The sequence below is a fragment of the Protopterus annectens genome, chromosome 2.part1 (assembly GCF_019279795.1).
Source record: "Protopterus annectens isolate FY-2018-M chromosome 2.part1, PAN1.0, whole genome shotgun sequence".
Classification (NCBI taxonomy): Eukaryota; Metazoa; Chordata; order Ceratodontiformes; family Protopteridae; genus Protopterus; species Protopterus annectens.
Genome location: NC_056729.1, coordinates 1,251,665,946 through 1,251,690,213, shown reverse-complemented (window position 1 = coordinate 1,251,690,213; position 24,268 = coordinate 1,251,665,946). Strand labels below are relative to the sequence as shown.

Here is a 24,268-nt window from a genome sequence, read left to right as displayed (position 1 = left end):
CAAATCTTGGAGAGTCGAACCACGCTTACAACTACGAGGTGTGGTATGTTTACATGTAATATGTGTAGGTATTGCAAATATATGGCAGTTGGACAGTCCTTTTAATAAGAGATCAGAAATATAAAATCAGAGGCAAATTTGACTGACAGAGTAAACAAGTTGTTTATATGGCAATGTGCACACGCTGCCTGGCATTTTACATCGGGAAGACCGACAGGAAACTGCGGGAGCGTGTGTACGAGCAAATTTACAGCATAGGTCGAAAAAGTTTGAATAGATAAACAGTGGGTACTACTTCAGTAACTGTGTGGGGCTGTTATAGTGGTATTGTCTTCGGTATTATTTAAAAGGCATTGAATCACACTAACCATTTCTTTTTTAGACTTGGTTAAAATGTGTGTATTTGTAAACACTTGTTATATCAAATTTTAGTGTAACAGTAACATGGTTGCATGTTTGTTTTTTAAAACAGTACTTGTTTTAAGTATTTTATTGATATTTTAAATATGTATTGTTTATTTCTGTATTTTTGAACTGCAGTGTGTTGCATTCAGTGAATCTTTCACTTATATGCATTTATATGCATATATTGACACATTTGTATCAAACTGGATATTTTGTTTTGTGTTACAAAATTAGCTTTTGTGCTTCAGAGGGAAGGGTTCCTTTTAGGAGTGTTAGCTGCCACACCCAACAATCTTTGGTTGTAGACCATGTGGTGTGACAAGTGGGTTATTTAAACTCTTGCTTCTAAGGAAGTATGTATCTGATGAAGTTAAACTATTGTGGATTAACGAAAAGTGTCATCATTTTTGAGCTTAATAAATACTGCTTTTGTGGATCTAGTTGGACTCAAGTGGTGTGCGATATAGGTCTACTCAGGATTCTTTGGTGTGGATTAGCAGTTTTTCATTTTCAGCAGTTTGTTGTTTGTACATTCTTTGTTTATACCTCTTGGCTGTAATGTAATAAATTTCAGTATCAGGATTGATTCCTTTTTTCTTAAAAAATATTTAATACTTTCTTTATTTAGAAATTCATCCTTTACTTGTTCTAAAACTGAAACCCTTAAACTTTCCAATTTACCTTGATGTTTCATATTAAAATGTTGTGCTACTGGACTAATATCCTTTTGATTTTTAATACATCTGATGTGTTCTTTAACTCTTTCATTCAAGCACCTTTTTGTCTCTCGTATATAAAACTTTTGACATTTGCAGCTCAAAGCATACACTACTCCCTTACTTTTACATGTAAAAACTCCCTTTGTTTGAAACTTTTTAGTTTTTACATGTAAAAGTAAGGGGGTAGTGTATGCTTTGAGCTGCAAATACTTTAACAACAGTAAATGTTTGTATAACAGGATCACAGCTGTAGTTAATTCCTAATATATGGGAATCAGCCAAAGACAGACGTGCATCCTTCCAGAGCTGATGGACATCCCTAGTGTAGTAACTGTCTCCACTGCATGTCCGGGATGTCAGGATGACCTTCTAATGTAAAGGGATTGCCCAGCCAGATATGCCATTTTACATTCTTTACTTGGAGTAAAGTATACTTATAGGCTCTGGGATAGGCAACCAGGGCGCAAAGATGTCAAGAGTTTTCCAAAGTGAGTCCTGCAAAGTTATCCAAACTGTCCAGCTAGGCAGGCCTCTTCCCAGTCTCCAAAGCACAGCTCTCCCTTCTGCTTCCAAAATACAGGGCACCACCTCTAATAATGTGATATAGATGGGCAAAATCTGGAACATTTACTAGCAGCTTCCTAACAATTTCCAGTAGGAAGCTCACAGCAAGATTAAAGTATGTTATTTTATACTTATAAGTATGTTATTTTATACTTATAATTTTTTTTGTTGATGAATTAATGTGATTCAGTATTATTTACCAAGGGTATTAGTTAAAAACATCTTAACACTGAATGTGTGGAAGAGCCTTTCGATATGGAACAGTGGGGAACATGGACTTTTTAAGAAACAAAATGATGAATATTTCTCAGATTGAGGTACACTTGAGAGGTATAATCTAAAGGAATAGGTGATACACAGAAATCAAAGCAAGCACATACTGCACCAGTAACCATTTTAAACAACTACTACTCTTACAGAAGATATGCTTGCACAAATCTCAAACATCTACTGTTCCAATGAACATGCCAAAAATGGACTACACTATGTTCATGTAATAGTCAATGCTACAATATGATTCCTTACAAATAGGAGCACTAAACCAGTTAGTATCTGGACCCGTGACTGGGGAAAAGATTACAGCATACCTCTAAGCATGCTTTGTGTGACAAAACCTGCCCTACATCCTGACCGTATGTCAAGTTTGTAATGATTAGAGAAGGTGTGAATGGTGGTCAGGGCTGCTACCCACAAATGCTCTGAGCTTACATTTCTTACAAAAATATTTGTAGCTGTCACTGCACCAGTGGAATGTGCTCCTAACTTGCCTTTCTAGTGCATCTACCATGATAGGTATAATAGAAGGTGATACAGCTGAACATTTACTTTGACAGAAGATATCTGCCTTGTTTTCCCTGGAATGTAGACAGGATTTCCTGGCTTCTTGGAGTATATGCGTACAATTAAGGCTGCTCAAGTGAGTGATTTCTGGGCCAGAGTAAAAAAAAAAATCCCAGAAAATGAGGGGGGGGGGTTATCAATGTCTGTAGTTTCTTACAGCAGCTTTGGGAATGTGCACCATCCCTGGAGAGAAGCAATCCCTAAGCAGGTCTAAGCCGAGATCATTCATATAACCAGTGTGAATCTCTTGAGATGTGGATGCACTACAGACCCTCTTTAGGAGGGTATACTGGGTCACATATAAAAGAGGCCTTTTTAAGCTTATTAAAACTAATGAAAGAATTATGTCTGCTTTTTTCATAGAGGTGCTACTAGAATAAGCTTTGTTTTCCCTTCTTTCTCTGAGCAGAACTTCTGGAAAGAATGGGATGAGTGGGTAGACATAAAAAAGGCCCTGACCTCAGCGCCAAGGGATGAAAAATACATTTCATGCCCAGGGTTTCCAATATGGGAATCTGCAGCTTCCTCACTTGATTACTCTGCAAGGCAACAAACCCAGCTCTGGAACTCTCACGTTGACATTACTTCCTCAAAGACGTTTTGGTTGAGTTGCCTCTCATATAGACAGGTAAAATGACCTGCTTGAAGTGATCAACCTTTGAGTTCTAGTCACTGAATTTAAATGGCACAGAAATACAAGTTTGTTCCCAGGCATTCTCATGTCATCTTTCTCAACCTGCCCAGCTGGAAACAGTGGACTCCTCTTTATGTAGTGATATCCAAAAGATGATGTCTGTCTCATGTTTGAGAACCTGGAAATAGTAATGATTTGAAAAAGTAAAGTGTATAGAACACAGCCATAACATCTTTCATATTTGTATGTTTAAGTTTCCTGGGTCAACTCTTCTGCACTTTAATTCCCCTGTGTGTTCTCCTCAGGAATCATTCAAAAAAAGAAGTTATGTACCTGCCATAACGTTCCATGTTAGTTGTCTTCATCTCGCCTTCTTTCTTGCTGGTTGGGTTCGGAGCCGATCCTCGGCTCCGACTTGGCCATCTTCAATAGCTCGAGAGCTGTTTACTGGCTCGAGGCTACCCCTTATCCCATGATGCCTAGCAATAGCTACCCAGATCTCGTTTGAAATAGCTAACTCCCGACATAGCAAGAGAATAAACCAGTTCAGAAAATAGGTTGACTATACCTGCCATATTCTCTAAGTCAATAGAGGAAAAACTAGAGAGCACCCAGCCAGTGAAACAGGAGCTCCTCTTGGTTCACTAGGACAGGGGGACGGAGGGCGGGACACAAGAAAGAAGGCGAGATGAAGACAACTAACATTGAACGTTATGGTAGGTACATAACTTCTTTATGTTAAGTTGTCTATCTCACCTTCGTTCTTGCTGGTTGGGACAGCATCCCTAGCACCTAATATCCTGGGTGGCTCAGTGGAACAGACTCTTCAGAACAGTGGAACCAAAGTCAGCTCTGCTCCTGGAGACCATATCCAGCTTGTAATGAGAAATAAAGGTATGAGGGTTTGCCCATGTGGCAGCTGCACAGACAGAATCCATGGGCAACCTAGACTGGAAGGCTACAGGGGTGGCCAAGGCCCTAGTAGAATGACCTTTCGGTTTAATGGGTAACTCTTTGCTCCTTAACTGATAAATGACAGTAATAGTGTGTGATAACCATCTTGACAAGGTTACCTTGGAAACTGGGAGACCTTGTTTGCCTAAGGCATAAGAAAGGAATAATTGGTCCGACTTCCTTATTTCTTTATTTCTGTGCAGGTAAAAACGCAATTGTCTATGAAGGTCCAATTGGTGTAGTTTGTACTCTGCCTTGTTGGTGTGATCAGGGAAAAGCACAGGAAGATATCTATAGATTGGTTTAAATTATTTTCTGGGCAGACTTTAGGAAGAAACGAAGGATTAGTCCCCAGAGCAACCCTGTCCTTAAGAATAACCAAGTATGGAGGATGAACACATAGTGCCTGAAGTTCGGAGATGCGTCTGGCTGAAGTAATAGCTAGCAGAAAGAGTGTCTTCCAAGACAGAAACTTAATGGAGCAGGACGCTGCTGGCTCAAAAGGGGTCAGAATTAAGGAAGTTAGGACTCAATTAAGGTCCCAAGGAGGAGGGGGATCTCTCACTGGAGGCCTAAGAAGAGTTGTCCCTCTCAAAAAAGCTTTACAGAGCTTATGAGACATAATGTTAGAATTTGACAAACCAACATAAAAGTTAGAAATGGCCGCTAATTGTACCCTGATTGTAGCGGAAGCGGACCCGGAGTGAAACAGTTGTGCTAGGAATTCCAGAATTTCGTGTTCTGGGGCTGAAAAGGGATCCACATTCCTAGCCTCGGCCCAACAAGAAAAACGATTTGCTAGCATAACTTTTACTGGTTGTAGACTTGTGAGAGGAGACGATAATCTCACGTACTGCTGGGGAAATGCTGAGAAGCCTGGCTAAGGTTAGAAGTGGAGCAACCAAGTTGTGAGCTGGAGAGTTTGAAGGGATTGATGCAACCCACTGAGTGATAAGTCAGGAGATCTGGAATTGGGTCCTGAGTCCAGGGTTGATCGAGAAGGTAACTGTGCTGGAACGGGAACCATATCTGTCGAGGCCAGTAGGGGGCAATGAGGATCATTTTGCAACCCAACGATTTTGCTTTCTGTATGAGTTTCGGTATCAGGAGAAACAGAGGAAAAGCATAAAGAAGTCCCGGAGACCAATCGTGGACTAGAGCGTCTCTGGGTATGTGACCTGGAAGTGGAAGAAGGGAGAAGTAGTTGCTGCATTTGCTGTTGAATGGGGTGGCAAAAAGATCGCAGCAAGGCTGTCCCCATTTGCGGAAAATAAGATCCGCAGCTTCCTGATTCAGAGACCACTCGTGAGGCATGAGGATAGCTCTGCTGAGCCTTTCTGCTATGATGTTGGATCTCCCAGGGATGTGCGTCACAATCAGAAAACGTTGGGAGGAAATCACCCACTGCCAAAGTCTGAGTGCTTCTCGACACAGGGGGTAGGATCTGGTTCCGCCCTGCTTGTTGATGTACCACACCACTGACATGTTTTCCGTTTGAATAGCAATTGCCCCAGAAGGAAAAGAGTTTTGAAGGGCTTGCAGCTCCAGGAGCACAGCTCTCATTTCCAGGACATTTATGTGCAGATGGTACTCGTGAGGTTGCCAAGTGCCTTGGACTGTCCTGCCCAGATAATACCTCCCCCCACCCTACCAGGGAGGCATCTGTCATCACTGTGGCTACCGGAGGGGGTTGATGAAAGGTCTGCCCTTGAGTAATTAGTGGGGATACCATCCACCAAGAAAGATGTCTTTTGCGTGCATTCATGATCAGGATCATGTGAGTCATGGGTAGCTCTTGGAAAGACCACTGTGTGAACAGAAGCCACTGAAGAATTCTCATATGAATGCGCGCTAGTGGGATTAGAAGAATGGCTGCTGCCATGGAACCCAGAGTTTGAAGGACGTACCTGACTTGGATCCTTTTGTTCTGCATTAGAATCTGTACTTGCTGACGAATTGCGGACACCCTTGCTAGTTGTAGCCTTGCAAACATATTCCTTATGTCTAAGTCTGCTCCTATGTAAGTGATAAGATTGACAGGGCAACAAGGCAGATTTTTCGAAATTTATTGTAATGCCTAGCTGGAAGCAGATTGAGATTGTGTAGTCCTGCACTTGTAGGAGTTGATGCCTGGTGGTAGCAGTGAGGAGCCAGTCGTCTAGATATGGAATCCTTGACGTCTCAGGTGAGCCGTGACCACTGCCATACATTTGGTGAACACCCTAGGGGCTGTGGTGAGACCAATGGGCAGAGCTCTGAACTGATAATGACTGGCCCCCAGCCGGAAGCGAAGATATCTCCTGGAGCACCTGTCCATCTTGATATGGTAGTACGCGTCCTGAAGATCTATCTAGCACATCCAATTGTCCTGACCCAGAAAGGGTAGAATGGACTGTAGCGTGACCATACGAAACTTTGCTCTTTGGACAGACCTGTTTAGTCTGCTGAGATCCAGAATCGGTCTCCAGTCCCCTGTCTTTTTTGGTACTAAAAAAAAACTTGAGTAAGTTCCGGATCAGTGCTGGTCTGCCGGGACTTCCTGGATGGCTCTTTTTTCTAGCAATTTTGAAACTTCTATTACTGCTTGCTTCTTCAGATTGGGTGGAACATCTGGAAGGGTTTTCTTTGACCGAAAGGGGGGTTGATGGAAGGGAATTTTGTAACCTCCGGATATAATGGACCGTACCCATCTGTCTTGCATTAAATTTTGCCAGGTCTTTGGGTACATTGAAAGTTTTCCCCTGACTGCCTCCAGAGGCGAGCAGCCGGGCAACCCTTCAGGGATGCTGAAAGGGCTTATCAGAGAAAGATTCTCTGTTGCCCTGGTTCTGCGGACCTCCTCTGCCACGAGGGTGGCGTCTATTGTTATCGTTTCCCCCTCTGCCTCTGGAGGAAAAATCGCTGTGTGTGTCAGGCAAGGCTCCCTGAGATTTTCAGAACCACATCTTACCACTTTTCTGACCTTTGGAGTAAGGTCTAGAGGGAGTGGAAAAACGGACTCCCATGGCAGAGAGAGTCTTGCCTTCTTGCTCACACCTAGTCAAAGTGTCTTTCACCTGTGGTCCAAAAAGAAAGGAACCATCAAAGGGGGTGTTGGTGAAGGACGCTCGAAAGGGTTCTGCAAAGTTACACTGCCACATCCACGCATGCCTCCTAAGGGCCACACCCATACCTGCGGCTCTGCTCGTCCCATTGGCTGCATAGGAAATGAGCCTCATGGAGGAGTTAACTACAGAATTAAGCATCACCAGCTGGGAAGCTGCTTTGGCTTGTGCTCCCTCAGCTGTTGAATCTTGAAGGGTATCTCCGAGCTCTTTAAGGAGATCCCTTTGAAGTCAGGTAAAATGACATAAGTAGTTCATTGACCTCATAGAGAAGGTCACTGAAGCGAACATTCGCTTCCCGTATCTGTCCATCGTCCTAGACTCCTTGTTAGGGGGATGGACAGACAAAGAGGTCTCCGCTAACTCTTTTTTGGTGGCTGCTGCTACCACCATGGCATCAATAGGAACACATTTAGAAAGGAATTTCTTATCCTGGGGTGCTGTAATGAATTTACCAAGTCTCCTCGGAGTTGGTTCCACTGCATCCGGAGCTGACCAAGCCTTTCGAGCCGCCACTGCCATAAGTGGATCGAAAGGCGGAGAAACCCAGGAGGTGGAAGGTCGGGAACCGAAAGCATCCAGAAATACAGACTCATCCTCAGTGGGGGCTAGGGGATTCCAGTTCCCCTCTGCTTAAGCATTTCTTGGATGTCCGAGAAGGAAACATCTTCAGAGGGGGATCACGAGGACACTTCCGAATCATCTAAGTCTGTATCAGAAGTGACAGACTCAGGGGAGTCAATGTGGTTCCTCTTACACTTATTCTTCAGAGGGATCTCCTCTGAGTGATCACGGAGGCCTCAGAAGAGGAGGAAACACCCAATGGGGTGTCCTGGAGCATCGGTTCCCTACACTTGGGGTCTGGAGGAGGAGCAGAGGTTGGCACAGGAACTACAGGGGACGGAGCCGGTAGGGCTGAAAGTGGAGCTGACTCAGAGCACAGCACACTCCGCATGACATAAAAGGCGTCCCTGCCACAATGCAGAGAAAGCTCCAGTTCCGAAGAAATAGGAATCTTTCTCCGCACCGAGGGGGACAGCTCCGAGGACGATGTTGGAGCCGAGCTCACCTGTGCCGATGTTCCGAGAGGGAGAACGGGGTTGGACAACGGTCCGATGCCACTCGCCCCCTCAGAGCCAACGAGGGAGCCACGGCGCCCAGATCCCTCAATGGAAGGTACCACCGAGGGAATCGGAGCAGACATCGGAACCGAAGGAGCTAGAGTTATCGGAGCTGACGGTTCCACTACTCGAACCCCAACGAACTCCGGCTCCGAACTCATTGGAGTCGGAGGAGGAACATCAAGAGAAGTGGACGGAGCAAATACCTGTTGAGGAGGGCTGGACAACAATTTAGCTAGTGCCTGCGATTTTAGCAACCTGACTACTCTTCTCTACATCATGATCCGACAGCCTAGGGGACCGAGAGGAGTGAGAGGATCGGTGACTACGCTCACTTTGAAAGGAGACTGAGGAGCCGAATGCACCGACTCTAAGGAAGGTGACCTCAGCCTCTTCTGGCTCCGCGATGGCTCCGAAGCCTCTGATGGAGCCAACGGGGAGATTGTCTTGTCGGTGCCAGCCGGAACAGACTTAGAAGGAAAATCCTGTACCGAAGTCTGCTCCGAAATTGGAGCCGACGGCTTACTGGATTTAGGGGATTTCATTGGCTGTGAACTCTTGGCCGGTGAATACTGGGGTTTTAACAGACCCCTAGGAATCAACTTATTCTTACGCTCCTGCAGGACTCTTGGACTAAAGGCATGGCAAACAGAACAAGAGTCCTGCAGGTGCACAGCGCCTAAACAATAGATGCAAGGAGTGTGCCCATCTGTCAGAGACATTTTCTGACAGCATGAGTCACACTTCTTAAACCCAGAAACCTTAGATTCCTTGGACATAATGTACTAGAAAAGGAAACCAACCAATTTAACCAACAATAAAAAGAACAATATTCAGTTCTACAAGAACAAAAACACTATCTAGAAAGGATATAGATAAAGCTTTTTTTTTTTTTAAGAAGGTAATATGATAGCCTCTAATTTAAATGGCTAGCCTATAAGAAAAAAAAGTAGGAAAGCCTCTAATTTAAACGGCTAACCAAGGGAAGGGGGGAGGGGTGGGAGAAAACTCTCCAAGTTAAACGAGTTCTACAAAAAAAGGGATACTATAGAATAAACAATTATCTACCACAGTTAACAACACTATCACTAATAATAACATACTAAAAAAGTTAAATTCTAGAGGGAATTTACACAAAAAATTTTTATACAAGCCTGAGCCAGAAAAACAACACCACGCAGCTGAAGCGGCAAATGAGATCTGGGTAGCTATCGCTAGGCATCATGGTATAAGGGGTAGCCTCGAGCCAGTAAACAGCTCTCGAGCTATTGAAGATGGCCGAGTCAGAGCCGAACCCAACCAGCAAGAACGAAGGCGAAACAGACAACTTAACATCATCTGTTATTAAAAGTCTGAATGGAGTCCTGAATCATAAAAAAGTATAATCCTTGGTTGACTGTGACCTGTAAATTCCTTCTAGACTGCTGGAATAATGGAGATCACTGGCTCCAGTGGGTGACAGTATCACAAATTTTTTCACAATTACCGGCTAAGTAAATCAACAGAACTGAAGCAAATACATCTCAGTGTTTTAAAGAATACCCTTGCTGTTGGGTACATGTTCTGGGCTAAATGAGCAAAAACAGATGCAGGAGTGCTTTCTTAAGGGGTAAGGACAGCCTGCTTGCTCTACTGTCCAGTACTGTCCTTAGAAATATCTTGGTACAGGTGGGGTCAAATTCAACTTCTGAAGCTTCAGAGAGGTTTCCAGATATGTATAGCAGTGAAGAATATAAACCATGACCACCCCCAACTCTGCCTGTGAAAAAGGGGTCTATATCATATCATGCATGTTTAATTTATCAAACACCAACTACCTATTCACTGAACGACCTAGTCTTTGAACTGGAAATGATTAAAATGTTTTAGTTGGCCAACACCATGAAAAGTAAAGTTTTTTGCAGGGGGGAGACCTTCACCCCCCCTTACAAATTAAATACACCAACTCCAAGATAGGATGACAATTAGGTAATGGGTAAAATCATGGCCAGTCAGCATTTCAATCACATGGCATTTTTTTCAGGATGGCCAAGTAAAATCTTTCGATGATTTCCAGTTCAATGATTAGGTCGTTCAGTGAATAAGAAGTTTGGCGATTAGGGTTCAACTATATAAGTATCCCTGAAAAAGACTGAATCAAACTGTTGACCAAATAAGGATATATGCAAAATTCTCTTTTTCTGAAGGTGGGCTGACACTGGACCAAAGCATCTGATAAGTACCCTGGGTGCACAGTGGCACAGAAGTAAATTGGTAGTTTCTGCTCCCAGCCACAGACTACAAAAACTGCCTGTGAGCCCCCTGAATGGGGATATTCAGGTAGGCATCTTCCATATCCTAGGTGCATCCCTTTTAAGAACAAGAGATAGGCCTTTTAATGTACATATTTTTAACTTTTTTGACCCATAGGTACTTACTTAACCCAAACAGGTCCAGAAACAGACTGAAGATGGATATCCTTATTTTGCTACTAGAAACAGTCTTGGAAGGAAGCCTTTCATTTGTTCTTGTTGTCAGACACTTTAGGGATCCAGTATTCCTTAGCTGTTATACAATGGGTATGGCTGCAGTGATACTGTTAGAAGAGAAAGGGTGGGGTATCCTTAAGACAGACAAAAGGAAAGTATGAAATATGCTCTATATAGTCAAATTCTATGGACTTCTCTCCTGGTTATAGACTTGTTCAATCATTTCTTGGTCTCTACCATTTCTTCAATCAGTTGTCTTTTCATAAGAGATCTTTTCTATTTGAAATGTTTTGCTCTAGACTTACTTCAATAGAATGGTCACAGTTTTGTCTGGTAGTTTGTTCCATTTTTTGAGGATGGGGGATGCAAAAGTTGTTTCACTGATTTCATTTATTCTCCCTTCCCTTATAATCTTTTAAGATTCCTTGGGGAGGAAATCCAAACAGCAGATCTTTAAATATCCATATTTGCCCTTGAATCTCTTTAGGTAGTGTCTGAACTCTCAGATGGACATGTGTCCACACAGCAGTGTTTGTGTCTGCTCCTGACACAGGCATCTACAACACAGTACTCACATTTAGTGGAGTGCTTAGCTACTTTAAGGATAGTCTCTATTAATTTAAAGATCCTGCATTAGAATCTCTTCTTCCCATTCCTTTGTCATGTCTGATTTGTATGAGAATGTCCCCCTCACACTGAATCATATGGGCCTGGCGGTTTGTAGCCGGATTACTCGGCAGGACAATATACATATTTTATCTCCACATGGTCAAGAAACTTGTTTTCCCACTATCAGCTTTGTGGCATAGAGGGATAAAGCCCTGACTACATCGCAGGAATCAAGCTCATTTAGCAGCTCAGGTGCCTGTAAGAGCTGGCCAGGGAGGCTGGAAGTGAGTGGCCACTGTTATTTTGCCCATCCTGGGGGGGGGGGGGGGGCAGCTCTGTCTCACAAATCAAGTGCACCTAGTGGGAGCACTAGGTGCTCATCAACTGGAGTTCAGCAACATCCAGGCTTGCACTACCACAGCACATTTGCACCAAGTAGTTGAGGGAGAAACTAGCAAGTACAGGCACTCTTCCCTTCAGAAAGTAAACGTGTGGGCTTAGAGGAACCAACAGGGGGACAGGGGTGCTCTAATGGAGAAAAGGCATGCTGCTCCCAAGGGACAAATCAAGCAGACCTGCTCCATACCAATCAACTTTCACCAGTGAAAAGATAAATAAGCTATGGGGCTCCTGTCTATCCCGGGAACAGCCAACTACCATTCTGATGGAACAAATGGGTCAATCAAACAAAAGAACAGAAGCCACTGGACAAGGTCCTGGGTAAAGCAAAAATGTAACCTGCTTTAACCTATCACTTTGTAAGGGTGCTGATCCCTGGTGTTAATACAGACCTTGTGGCTGAATCCACAATAACAGTGCTTGATCCACTTATGAGATTTATACAAATATTTGATCTGGGGTAACAGATCCCTACAGTGGGCAACAAGACTTCTACCTTTAGTAAGTCTAACAAAAGTGAGAACCAATGTTGCCTTGGACAAAATGGAGCCACCAACAGCATTTCTAGCCTTTCTTCCTTTACCTTTTGCAACACTACTAGAGTCAAGGATACAGAAGGAAGGGAGTATAGAAATAGACCTGCCAAGTTTACAGAGAAGGAATCTGCTGCACAGGCACCCACTGTTGCTATGGTGGTGTAGTCCTTGCTCAGGTGCCTGATTTCTGAAGAAGCAAAAAGTCTAATTTTATTTAGTCCCATCTCTGAATTATATCCAGAAATAAATGCCCTGTTTAGCATCAAGTCATGGGATCTGCTTCTTTTCTGCTCAGGTGGTCTGCCAACACACACACACTGGTAATGATGCACAAGTCACCCTCAGGGTCAAACCTGCCTCCTGGGCCTGCTTCCATGCTTGCCCTGTTATAAACTGCACAGACGGTACAAATCAGTACCTCCCTGTCCATTTGGATGTGTGATGTTTCTTGTTGCCAAATGGGCTTAGATGGCATGACGGCTGGAATTACTGCAATTATGCTGTTTATGCTGATGTGCCTCCACCTAAAGGATCATTAAAACAGCCAGTGAAACCAATAACTACTAATCTTTAACTATATCAGAAAGTTAAGAACTAACACCCAGCACTAATCAGACATAGTCCACAATAACACTACTCACTCTATAACCCACAGGAAATGGCTAATATCCTAGCTGAAAAACTTTACTCCACCTAAACAAGTTTTTAATATTTCTAGATGAAACGAGTCCAACATTTATTTATTTCGTTATTTAATATTTGTTTACCAGAAAAGTCCAACTGGACAAAATATCCTTTTTCAGCGATAGCCTAGGCAGAAAAGCATAAATAACTATAAGATACACATACAATGATTTTATTAACATAAAGGTATTATCAAAAATACAGAGTGACTAGTTATTATAGGAGGCAAAATGCAACACTAAACCAACAAAATGCATGAACACAAAGCAATACATACCATAAATAAAGCATATCCTACTCCTACTAGCTTTTACAGTGAGCTGAAATATATACTGAGTAATGGTGAAGCACCTATTAAATGCCCCACTTTCATAAGGAAGTGTCCAAAATCCTTGTCATGCGGTTCTCTGTTGATAGATGGAATTGTAATGTGTCAGCTCTTTTTACTTCCTACTGTTATATGTCTATTTAACTAGACATAATTAATTTCATGTATGTTCTACATAGCAAATTCCTAGAAAAAGCTGTTGCTGAGAGTGGAAGTTTTAATTCTACACTTGTCTCTAAATTTTATTTGCAAGGACATTACAGAAAGCTGCCCCCACTCTTGGCTCATGTGGTAAACCAGTTGTATTTCCTTTCCTTTTCCTTGGATACACATTATCATTTTTCATTGTATCCTTTTCTTTAGACAATTCCTAGCCCAGGCTACCTCAGTAGAAGCTAGGATACTCATTTTGTCCTGAATCGTACACAACTGTATACATTGTTGTGATTACCACTCAAGCCAGTAATGTCCTAAAACAAAAGCGATACCTACAGTATTTAGCAGGCATTATTTGTTACTTTGTGTATCTCTATGCATGAAGTGTTTTAGAAAAAAAAAAAGAGTACCATCTGTGCTTACCTTTACTTCTTTTTCAATGTAGTCATTTAATAATACATCTGGTTCAACTCGGCGGTCAGGCAAGGAAGACAAAACTGTATGCAGAGGCCTGCGCTCCGTTACTTTCTCCTGAGCTTTCTTATCCCGGCCCTTCTCACCTTTCAGGAACACACGTTTGAATGGTGATACTAATCCAGGCTGCTGACAAAAAAACAAAACTACAACTCAGAATATGTGCTGCATTAAGAAAGCAACATAGAAATTAGCTAACTGCATTTATACAGAAGTTACTTCATATGTGAAAAGCAGCGCCTTAACACCATTCTAATGATTCTCAGTGCACTCACAAAAGAGAAATGGTAACACATTAACTCTCACTATACAAACTAACAATGTTAGATCAATAATTCAAAAAGTATTAAATAAACTGAAAAGATAACTGTTTTAATTTACAACTGATCTCTATTGGTAAATGCAAAGTAAAGGGGAATTCAATAATTCATTTGTGTCATCAGCTACAAACCCTTAATTTGACTCTGGGGTTGGGGGAGATGGATAGGGTGCTTAAGGCCATGAGTATGAAGATGAAATGGGAATTTTCTGCCTCCTCCCCAGATAGCACCAGAAGTCTAAACCTCAAGATGCACGCACTCGAAGCTCTCCTCAGTATGGAGAATATCGACATCTGTGCAGTAACAGAAACCTGGTACAAGGCTCCCGAGAGCACCCCAGCACTACCAGGTTATACCTATCATGCTTTTCGGCCCCAAAACTCGGACCGAACCACAAAAGGAGGGGGAGCATCCATATTCATCAAAGATACTCACACCTCCAGGTTAGTGGCACTGCATGAAGCAGCAGAGACCATCCATGTGCAACTAACAGTGGGCAAAACTGCCTTTCAGTTTATAGCCTGCTACAGACCACCCTCACAAACACAGGAACCTCACTCGGCCTTCCTGAAAACACTGGAGAATATGAACGTCTCTCCAAACACCATTATACTTGATGATTTCAACTACCCAAACATAGGCTGGGAGCATTACTCAAGCCTCAACGTCCTAGCCCAAAGGTTCCTTAAATTTATAAACTCAAATGCTATGGAACAACTAGTCACCACTCCTACAAGAGGGGAAAACATACTGGACCTGATCATCACCAACATGGGGACTCAATGCTCCACACCAGAAGTATACCCCTCATTGGCAAGATCGGACCATAAATTAATCTCACTGGACATGCACATCCCGTCCTCACCCCCAGCCCAGAAAACCACAGTGAAAAATTTCTCAAAAGCTAATTTCACACTTCTCAAAACTGAGGTGACATCCTTCAAAGCCCCCGGGCCAGCGGAAACTACAGCCAAATCTGCAAAAACCTTTATAAATGCATTCTATGGACACCTACAGGGATGCATGGATCATGCTATCCCCAAATAAAACCAAGACCCAATCCTCCAAAGGCAGGCATCCAATCTGGTGGACCTCAGCCATAAATAAGCTTTACAACAAAAGGAGGAAGCTACTACATGATACAGCAAAATCCCTAAAAGGGAAGGCAGCTCTGATCAGTACTAGCAAAAAACTACGGTCCCTCATAAAATCATCCAAGGCCAGCTTCGAGAGAAAAATTGCACAAGACACCAAAGATAATCACAAGGCCTTCTTTAGTTATGTTAGAAACCTGGGTGGCAACTCCCAGATATGTTCAGAGTTAATCCAAAATGACAAAAAATACACTGAACCCACAGACACAGCCAACATCCTGGCAGACAGGTTCAGTGCAAACTCCCCTCCCAATCCCTCCTAAAGATCAAATATCTATCCCAGCAGAGAGTCGCCTCCCCGACATCTCAGATGCTCAGGTAAGAGCTGCCCTCTCCAAGGCAAAAAACACAGCATCAATGGGACCAGACGGTGTCCTGGGCTGCGTCCTACACGAGCTCCAAGAAGAGCTAAAACCACATATAAAGTTACTGTTCAACCTTAGCCTTAGTACAGGATATGTACCCAAGGAATGGTGTACAGCTACAGTGGTCCCACTCCACAAAGGCGGTGACTCAACAGATCCTGGAAACAACCGCCCCATAAGTTTGACTAGCCTGGTCTGCAAAGCTATGGAGCGGAGCATCATGGAGCTCATAAACAAAGACATTGGGGACCTGCAGACGCTGGATCCTACCCAGTTTGGCTTTGTTAAGGGCAGATCCTGCCTCCTGAACCTGGTTGACATCTTTGAGACAATCACCAAGGCCATAGATGAAGGGAAGGTAGTACATACAGCCTACATGAACCTCGCAAAAGCCTTCGACACAATACCCCACTCGGGCATCATAAATAAACTCTCCAGCTTAAGCATCAACCCCTATGTCATAAGATGGGTTGCAAACTGGCTCAAGGATAGAACCCACATGGTCAGAATTGCGGGAGCCATGTCAGACTCTAAACCAGTTACTAGTGGCATCCCACAAGGCTCAGTCCTGGGACCTCTCTTGTTCGGTATATATTTCTCTGAGGTACAGGGTAACACGGGAGGACTATGGCTGACCAAGTTCTCAGACGACTGCAAACTGGGTGCCATAATTGACTCACCAACTGACACGGACATCCTACAAAAGGTCCTCACAGAGACGGATAACTGGTGCCAGAGCCATGGCCTGAAGTTGAATGCCAAAAAGTGCACAGTCATCCCCTTTGGGAAAAACAAAGTGCCCACAAATTACCACATAGGTGGTAATCATAATCATACTCTACATACCTCTCTGTATGCTAAAATCTGGTCATTGTAAACTTATATAACCACAACTATTTATGTTAACTACAATGAACTGTAGTGTAGCTTCACTTATCTTATGATTACATGACTGATATATGACTTTATACTCACCTTTTTAGTATTGTACTTTTTAATAACCTTCTTCTTTATTCCATATACTTATTATTTTATTTGTTATACAATTGTATATTTCATTTTGTGCTATGTTGGAGCTTTTCTCCCCGGGCCTCTACTGAAAATGGAAATATATACAGTTGGACTAGCCCGGTCAACAAATGTAAAATAAAAAATAAAATAAAAATAATCCATTAAGCACGGAAGAAGTAATTAGGGACTTGGGGACACAAGTGCATAGCAATCTTTCCTTTGACAATCACGTCGCCAAAGTGGTCAGAAATAGCCCACCTTATCAAGAAAGGGTTTACATCTAGATCAAGAGAGGTCATTGTGCCCCTCTACTCATCACTCATAAGGCCCATAATAGAATATAATGCCCCATTTGGGATGTACCTAACTCGACACCTGCAGCAACTGGAAAGACCCCAAAAGTACCTCACCAAGAGGATCAAGGGACTCAAACAAATGACCTATGCTGCCCGTTTAAAGAAACTCCAGCTATACTCAGTTGCATACCGCCTACTCAGAGGTGACCTGTGCCTGACGTATAAAGCCATGTCAAACCCAGATTTAATGGACATGCTCCACCTCAGAAAATCCAAATCCCTTAGAGCTACGTGCTCGAGGGACTTAAACCCCAGCACAGAATTAATAGAACAAGCTGGAGGGACAGATTTATAACCCAGAGACTCCCAACACTCTGGAATAGAATCCCAGTCCATGTCAGACAGAGCCCCTCACTGCTTCTTTTCAAAAGGAATCTTGACGAGTGGATGGGTGATCGTAAGTTTACCCCGGGGATTACCTCTGTGTCACTACTAGACAGAGGCACAGTAAACTAACCTTAAAAGGGTATAGTAAACTCATTTAAAAGGGTGACGAAAGCCAAACAAACTCTGGCTAGGCTTGTAAATGCCCCAGGGCAGATAGCCTAGTATCAACCTATGAACAGGAGAAGAATGATTTAGGTCTATCCCAGAAGTCAGCAGCGTCTCCCATTGTACAATGAAAGCAGCAATAGCAGCTCTACAAGAATCCAAAAAAGGAGAAAAGGAAATACAAATTCTGATGCAATAAATTCACTTATTTGCTATGATATACTGTCCAGTTGTCTCAAAAGTAATGTAACCATATAGTCTGTATGTAGCAGATATACCACAGTGGGGACTGATATGTTAGACTGTTTCAGAAGTGATGCATAATGACAGGGGTTGGTTCGTAAGGAAACTCTGTCCTTATGGAAAATGATGAATGGTTGCACAGCCATGAGGGCCTGTAGCTCCGAAACCCTGCGTGCTGAGGTGATAGCCAGAAGAAAGGCTGTTTTCCATGACAAGTACTGTAACTCTGTTGAAGAAGCTGGCTCGAAGGGAGGAAAGGTCAGTTTTTCCAGTACGAAGTTGAGGTCCCAAGCAGGGACTGGTGGTTTTCTTGGGAGTTTTATATTCTTTGCCCCTCTGAGGAACTGCCTTAAGAGAGGGAGAGAGAATAAAGGAGGATCTGTGTTGTATTGTGCAGAAATGGCTGAAGTGTGGATCTTGATGGAGGAGAAGGAAAGCCCACTGTGTAACATATCAGCTAGGTACTGTAAAATTTGAGGTATATTTATTAGCCGAGGATTCTGTCCCTTTTCCTGATTCCAGGCACAAAATCGTTTCCATTTGGTGGAGTAGGCCTTTCTAGTGAAGGTCTTCTGGCCTCCAAGATGACATCCTGCACCTCCTTGGAGAGGAGAAACTGTTGGTAAATCAAGGAATTCTCCATGCAGCTAGATTTAGAGTTTTGAGATTGCTGTGAAGGGTTTTGTAGTTGTGCTGGGACAGCAGAAGAGGGACCAGAGGTAGGATCCATGGTGGGGAATGTGTCAGGCTCTTCAGGAGTGGATACCAGTGTTGTCTTGGCCAGTCTGGAGCAATGAGAATCATTTTCGGCCTCTCTGCTCTGCCTTTTAATAGAACTTTGGGAAGCAGAGGAAGAGGTGGGAAGGCATTGACTGTCAATGTTGCCCAATTGAAGGAAAGTGCGTCCACTTTCCAGGCCTGTGGATGGTAGGTCCTTGAACAAAATTTTTTCAACTGGCAATTTCTGTGGGTATCAAAGAGATCTATGTCTGGTTGTCCCCATGCCTGAGTTATCTTTGTGAAAACTTGAGGATGCAACTTCCATTCGTGTGGATCTGTCATATTTCTGCTTCGGCTGTCTGCCAGTGTGTTTTCCTTCCCTGGCAGGAATTGTGCCTGTAGTTGAATTTGCAGTTCCAGTGTTGTGTTCCATAGGGTCATGGCTTGCCTGCACAGGGGGTATGAATGAGTTCCCCCCTGTTTGTTTATGTACCACATCACTGTGGTGTTGTCTGTCCTTATCAATAGCTGGCCTGGATGCAGTAGGTCTTTGAAGGTCATAATAGCCTTTTGCACGGCTAGCATTTCCTTTTGGTTGATGTGAAGGTGCTTCTCTTTCGGGTCCATTTTCCCTGAATGCACTGATCCGTCATGTGTGCTCCCCAGGCGTAGTCTGAGGCGTCTGTAGTGATGATTTGAGTTGCTTGAGGTACACAGAATGGAAGACCTGTGTTTCTTTGGCAAGCTTGAGTCCACCACAAAAATTCCTTTTGAAGGCATGGAATGAGTGGTATAATTGCTTCCAAGCTGTGGCTGTGTTGAGACCATAAGTTTTTCAGGTACCATTGAAGTTTCCTCATATGCAGCTTTGCACATGGGATTAGTAGGATGCAAGATGCCATGAATCCCAGAGCCTGCAGGACTTTCCTTGCAGTTAGCCTGGTGTAAGTTGCCATTTTTCTGAAGTATTGAGACAGTTGCCCTTGCTTGTCTGGCGTGAGGTAGGCCATCTGGGTGGTTGTATCCAAGCTGGCACCCAGGAAAATTATTTGTTGAGAGGGTATTAGTTTTGATTTCTTTTTGTTGACTGTGTATCCCAGGAAGTTCAACAGCTTTATTACAAACGCCAGGTGCTGCAGTAGTATGTCCTTGCTGTCCGCTTGGATCAGGCAGTCGTCCAGATATGGGTAGATTTGTATCCCTTGTAGTCTGCAGAAGGCGATTACTGATGCCAGGCATTTTGTAAACACTCTGGGCGCAGTAGATAAGCCAAAGGGCAATGCAGAGAATTGGTAATGGGATGAACCTGCAAGAAATCCGAGGTATCTTCTGCAATCTTGTCTGATAGGGACATGCAGGTATGCCTCCTTGAGGTCCAATGTTACCAGCTAAGACTCCTTGCCCAGCATGGGAAGAAGCTGCTGTAATGTGAGCATCTTGAATTTTGGCACCTGTAGATATGTGTTTAGGATGGATAGGTCTAAGATAAGTCTCCAATCTTTGTCTTTCCTTGGTACCAGGAATAGTCTAGAATAAAAACCTTGACCTTGTTCTTTTGCAGGTACCTCTTGAATTGCTTTCATGTCCATGAGAGCTGAAATTTGTTTTTGTGCCTCTGCCCTTTGATGTTGTGGCAGGTTTGGCATGCCTCTAATTTTTGGTAGAGTGTGAAAGTGGAACCTGTAGCCTCTGTCTATAATGTCCAGAATCCATTTGTCTTTTGTAACAATATGCCAATTTTTTGAGAATAATGTCAGTTTTCCACCCAAAGGTGCTGCCATTAAAGCTTTGCTTGGCAGGTGTAGGGGGAAGTCATTGTGTCTGTTTCCTAAAAGACTGTGATCTATCTTCTCCACTTCTTGGGGTTGGTGCTTGCCACTGTCTGGCTATGAAAGATTCTTGAGAGGTTGCCCTCTACCCCTAGGGTGCCTGTATCTGCCCCTTTGAGGTCTGTCCGTGGCTGGAAAGGACCAATTTTTTGAAGGCCAGTTTCTGCTGAAATGTGGAGGCTGTACCTGCAGGAAATCTTTTACTGTTTGCATTGATTTCACTTCTTCCTCCATTTTCTTTAGCACCTCCTCAGCTTTAACAGCAAACAATACATCTTTTTGAAGAGGTGCATCTAATAATTTAGCTATGACATGATCTGGCAAGGTTTGCTCTTTGAGCCAAGCATGCCTACGTATAACAGAACCCGTAACAGCAGCTCTACATGAGGCCTCAAAAGCATCAAAACCACACTGCAAGGTATGTTTACCCACTTGCTCTGCTCCATGCAACAAATCCTGCAACTATTTTAAATCTGGTTGTTCTGGTTGTGTCATCTTGCTTTTCAGCTGAGATATCAAAAACTGTTGATACTTTAACATATGGAACTGACAGTTTAATGCCCTCATGGTTAAAGTGGCCGAGGTGTACACCTTTTTCCCCCACCTTTCTAAAGCTCTGGAATCTCTCTCTGAAGGTAATGGGTTTTTAGCAGTAGAAGCCTTAATTCCCTTGGGACCCTGTGAAATTGTTTCTGGATCAGCAGTATGGCTTTTATATAGGAACTGGTGAGAATCAGGAACCTGGTAATACCTGTCTGGTTTAACAGGAGCTGGAGACAAAGAATTTGGATTAAGGCTGGCTTCTGTGTACACATCATCCAATATATCTAAAACAGGAGGGATAGCCAGAGGCCTATGCTGGGGGGAGCAGAAGAAATTCCCTGAGCCTTTTCTTGGAATCTGAGTAATCTTGGCCTTCCCAGTGAAAGTGTTCCCTCAGCGTATGCAGGGTTTCCCCAAAAGAGAAGTCTTCAGGGGGGGGAGACCGAGGGAATAGACTCCTCTGCATCAGAGTCTTCAAATGGAGAATAGGCATAATCCTGGTCCTCAGATAGTTCTGAGGTAATAGAAGCTTGATCTGAGGAAGGGTAGTCCTCCTCTAGTCTGGGCCTTTTGTCAGAGGGGGGTTGAGAACCCCTGATAAGAGTAATCAAATCCTCAGCCATTTTAAGCATCTGTTTTTTAGGCATGGTGCCTTGAGAGGGGGTCTGAGGAACCTGTTTTTTGGTTTTCATGGCTGCTTTAGATTTGGTGAAGGCTTTAATAGAGAAGGAGGAAGGCCTGAAGACCCCTTGAGAAATGGCAGGCCTGTCTAAAATCTGAGTTTCCCCGCCAGGAGTGGCATCGGGGTCTGTAGTAGGAATGGGGACCGAGGAGCCTGCGACCTCTGGTACTGAAGACACCGGTAATGCATTGTCAACGGTACTCAGGGGCTGCGTAGGTGCCTCGCTGAGTACTGGAGAACCGGTAGTCGGCCTTAGCATGGTTTCAGTAGGAGGCGCGGACCTCATATGTCGGTCCTTATCTTTGCGTTTTTTGCTCAAAACTGGAGTCGGAGTATCCGGCGACATAATATAATTACATTTTTTGCCAAAAAAGTGACAGGCGAACTCCACCCGACGCTTAATAGTGCGCTTATTGAATCTAGCACAAAAACGGCAGGCCAAGACGTAGTGGTCTGGGCCTAAGCAAGGTATACAGAAAGAGTGGAAATCCTTATGTGGTATTTGCTTCCCACATGAAATGCAATTATTAACTTTGTCTGACATCGGTCTGAGGCAAGAAAAGTTTCCCCAACGGGGTACTTAGCTTTCAAGAAGACTTCGGCTGAAATACTTTCGTAAATCTCAGGAGCTGGCCGACCGGCACTTGCGAACTGCTTCTGCTTCAGGCACCGCGCGGCAAGAAAGACTGAAGAAAATGGCGTCGGCTGCCTCTTTTATACCCCTGCTGCACTGACGTCAGGGAAGAAGCGACGACAACCGACGCCGGACCTAGACTTTGGAATTCGGCCGACCGAGGACCCGCCTGACGGCAGGATAACCCATCTGTTATGACTGCAGCTGTATGCACGATGAACATCCAGGTTTCTGTCACTCAACAGACACTGATGTTCTCCATACTGAGGAGGGCTTTGAGAGCGTGCATCTTGAGGTTTAGACTTCTGGCGTTGAGCCGCATTACCCTTAGTTTCTTTCTACTTGTGTTTTTTAGGGAGGTGGGTTTGTCTTTTGAGCCTTGCCTAAAAAAGGCACTACGGGGGTGGCAAAAGCCTTTGCCAATATCCAAAAGCCCAGGGGTGACAGGTGCAAGCCGTCCCTTGCGAAGCAGCGTGGCTTGTCAAGCATGTCATCCCAAGCAGACAGACATTGGATCCCCTTAGAATGACACCAATACTTGCCAATTGTTAAAATTGATCATTTTGTCTTTGTACTGTGGCATGATTCTTGGTGAGGGTAAGATGCTGCTTAAGGTCAGGGTCATACCGGCCTGGGCTACATAATCAGAAAGCTCTTCTATGTCTCTTTTCATGTAGTCCAGGGAGGTACGTCTCAGGTCATTCACACCAGCATGGACAATGACCGAGTCATATTTTTACCTGCTTTGGAGTGACCTGAGTGCTTCTGTTATGTGGCGGATTCTAGCGCCAGACAGGCAGCTTACTGTGACCTTTTCCTTGTTCAGCCTGGTGAGCAGGACGTCAGTGTGTCTGACTATAGAGTCACCTATTACAAGTGTATCAGGTATGTTGTTTAGCCTTAAGGACTGTGACTGTTTGGCACACTGATTTTGTGAACTATGTGTTTTGTTTTGAGGTAGTGGTTGCTTGGATGCCTGCTTTGGAGGTCTCTGTTGCTTTGGCAGATTTTTATTAAGAGCCTCCGAGTATGTTTTTGTGTGTTTATGTGCTTGGTTTGCAGTTGTGGTAGGTCTATGTGAGACTGGATTTGTGGTGTGTGTGGTTACCTTTTCCTGTAACACTGCTTCAAGATTCCCAGATTGACCAGCTGAACTGGAGAGGAAGCCAGCAACTGACCTTTCGACATGCCAGAATAGTATAAGGAACTGCTTTGTAACTGAATCAGAAAGGACCTATAGGGGGATAGGGTACTCGAGATTTTAGGAGGATGTAGTGCTTTTTTAGTTAAAAAGTGCTTAACTTATACAAAATGCTTATAGGAGTAAGTGCAGGGTTTTTAGATTGAGAATAGAATGTTTAGACTGAGAGTTCGAGCAGTTCTAAGGGAAAAAATGAAGAGCAGACTTTGTGGAGCCGGGAATAGTTTAAACCTGATTAAGCCGCGCTGCCCGATGCTGCTCTATGCACAAATTCGCACTAAAGCGGGCTTTATAGCAGGGGGTTACAAAGAGCTAGGAAATGGCCCAAAACGGCCAATATGCTACAAGTTACTGGGCTGGAACTACTCCTTTAGGGACAGATAGGCTGCTCAGAGCTCCCCACTCCCACTGGTGAACAAAGAAGCTTTCTCCTATCCAAACAAGGATATGGGCAACACAGGAACTATGACACAGCCCAGAGATCAGCAATACCTGAAGACTGGACTATTCTAGTTCAGTAAAGGTGGGAAACAAGGATATATATATATATATATTTTTTTCTTACAAAGTAGCAGAAAATAGATACAGTAACAACAGTAAATGCTTTAAATCGGCTAGCGCACTTGAGTGTGTGGCCTACCAGTTAATTTAAGCAAAAATAAACTTTAAAAGTGCAAAAAAGTTCAGGAAAACAAACAGTAATGCAGTAAAGCAACTTTGCAG

The 24,268-nt window shown here is 43.6% G+C and overlaps 1 protein-coding gene across 3 annotated transcripts in view; it reads right to left on the bottom strand.

Moving 5' to 3' along the window:
* The window catches only part of CCM2 (CCM2 scaffold protein), a 984,305-nt gene that overhangs the window by 603,279 nt on the left and 356,758 nt on the right, over window positions 1-24,268 (bottom strand). For 2 of the 3 annotated variants that reach the window (XM_044062782.1, XM_044062785.1), the window contains exon 4: window positions 13,945-14,124. In XM_044062782.1, coding sequence (XP_043918717.1) covers window positions 13,945-14,124 — 180 coding nt within the window. The remainder of the gene's footprint in view (window positions 1-13,944; window positions 14,125-24,268) is intronic. The other variant, XM_044062784.1, reaches the window with a different exon arrangement.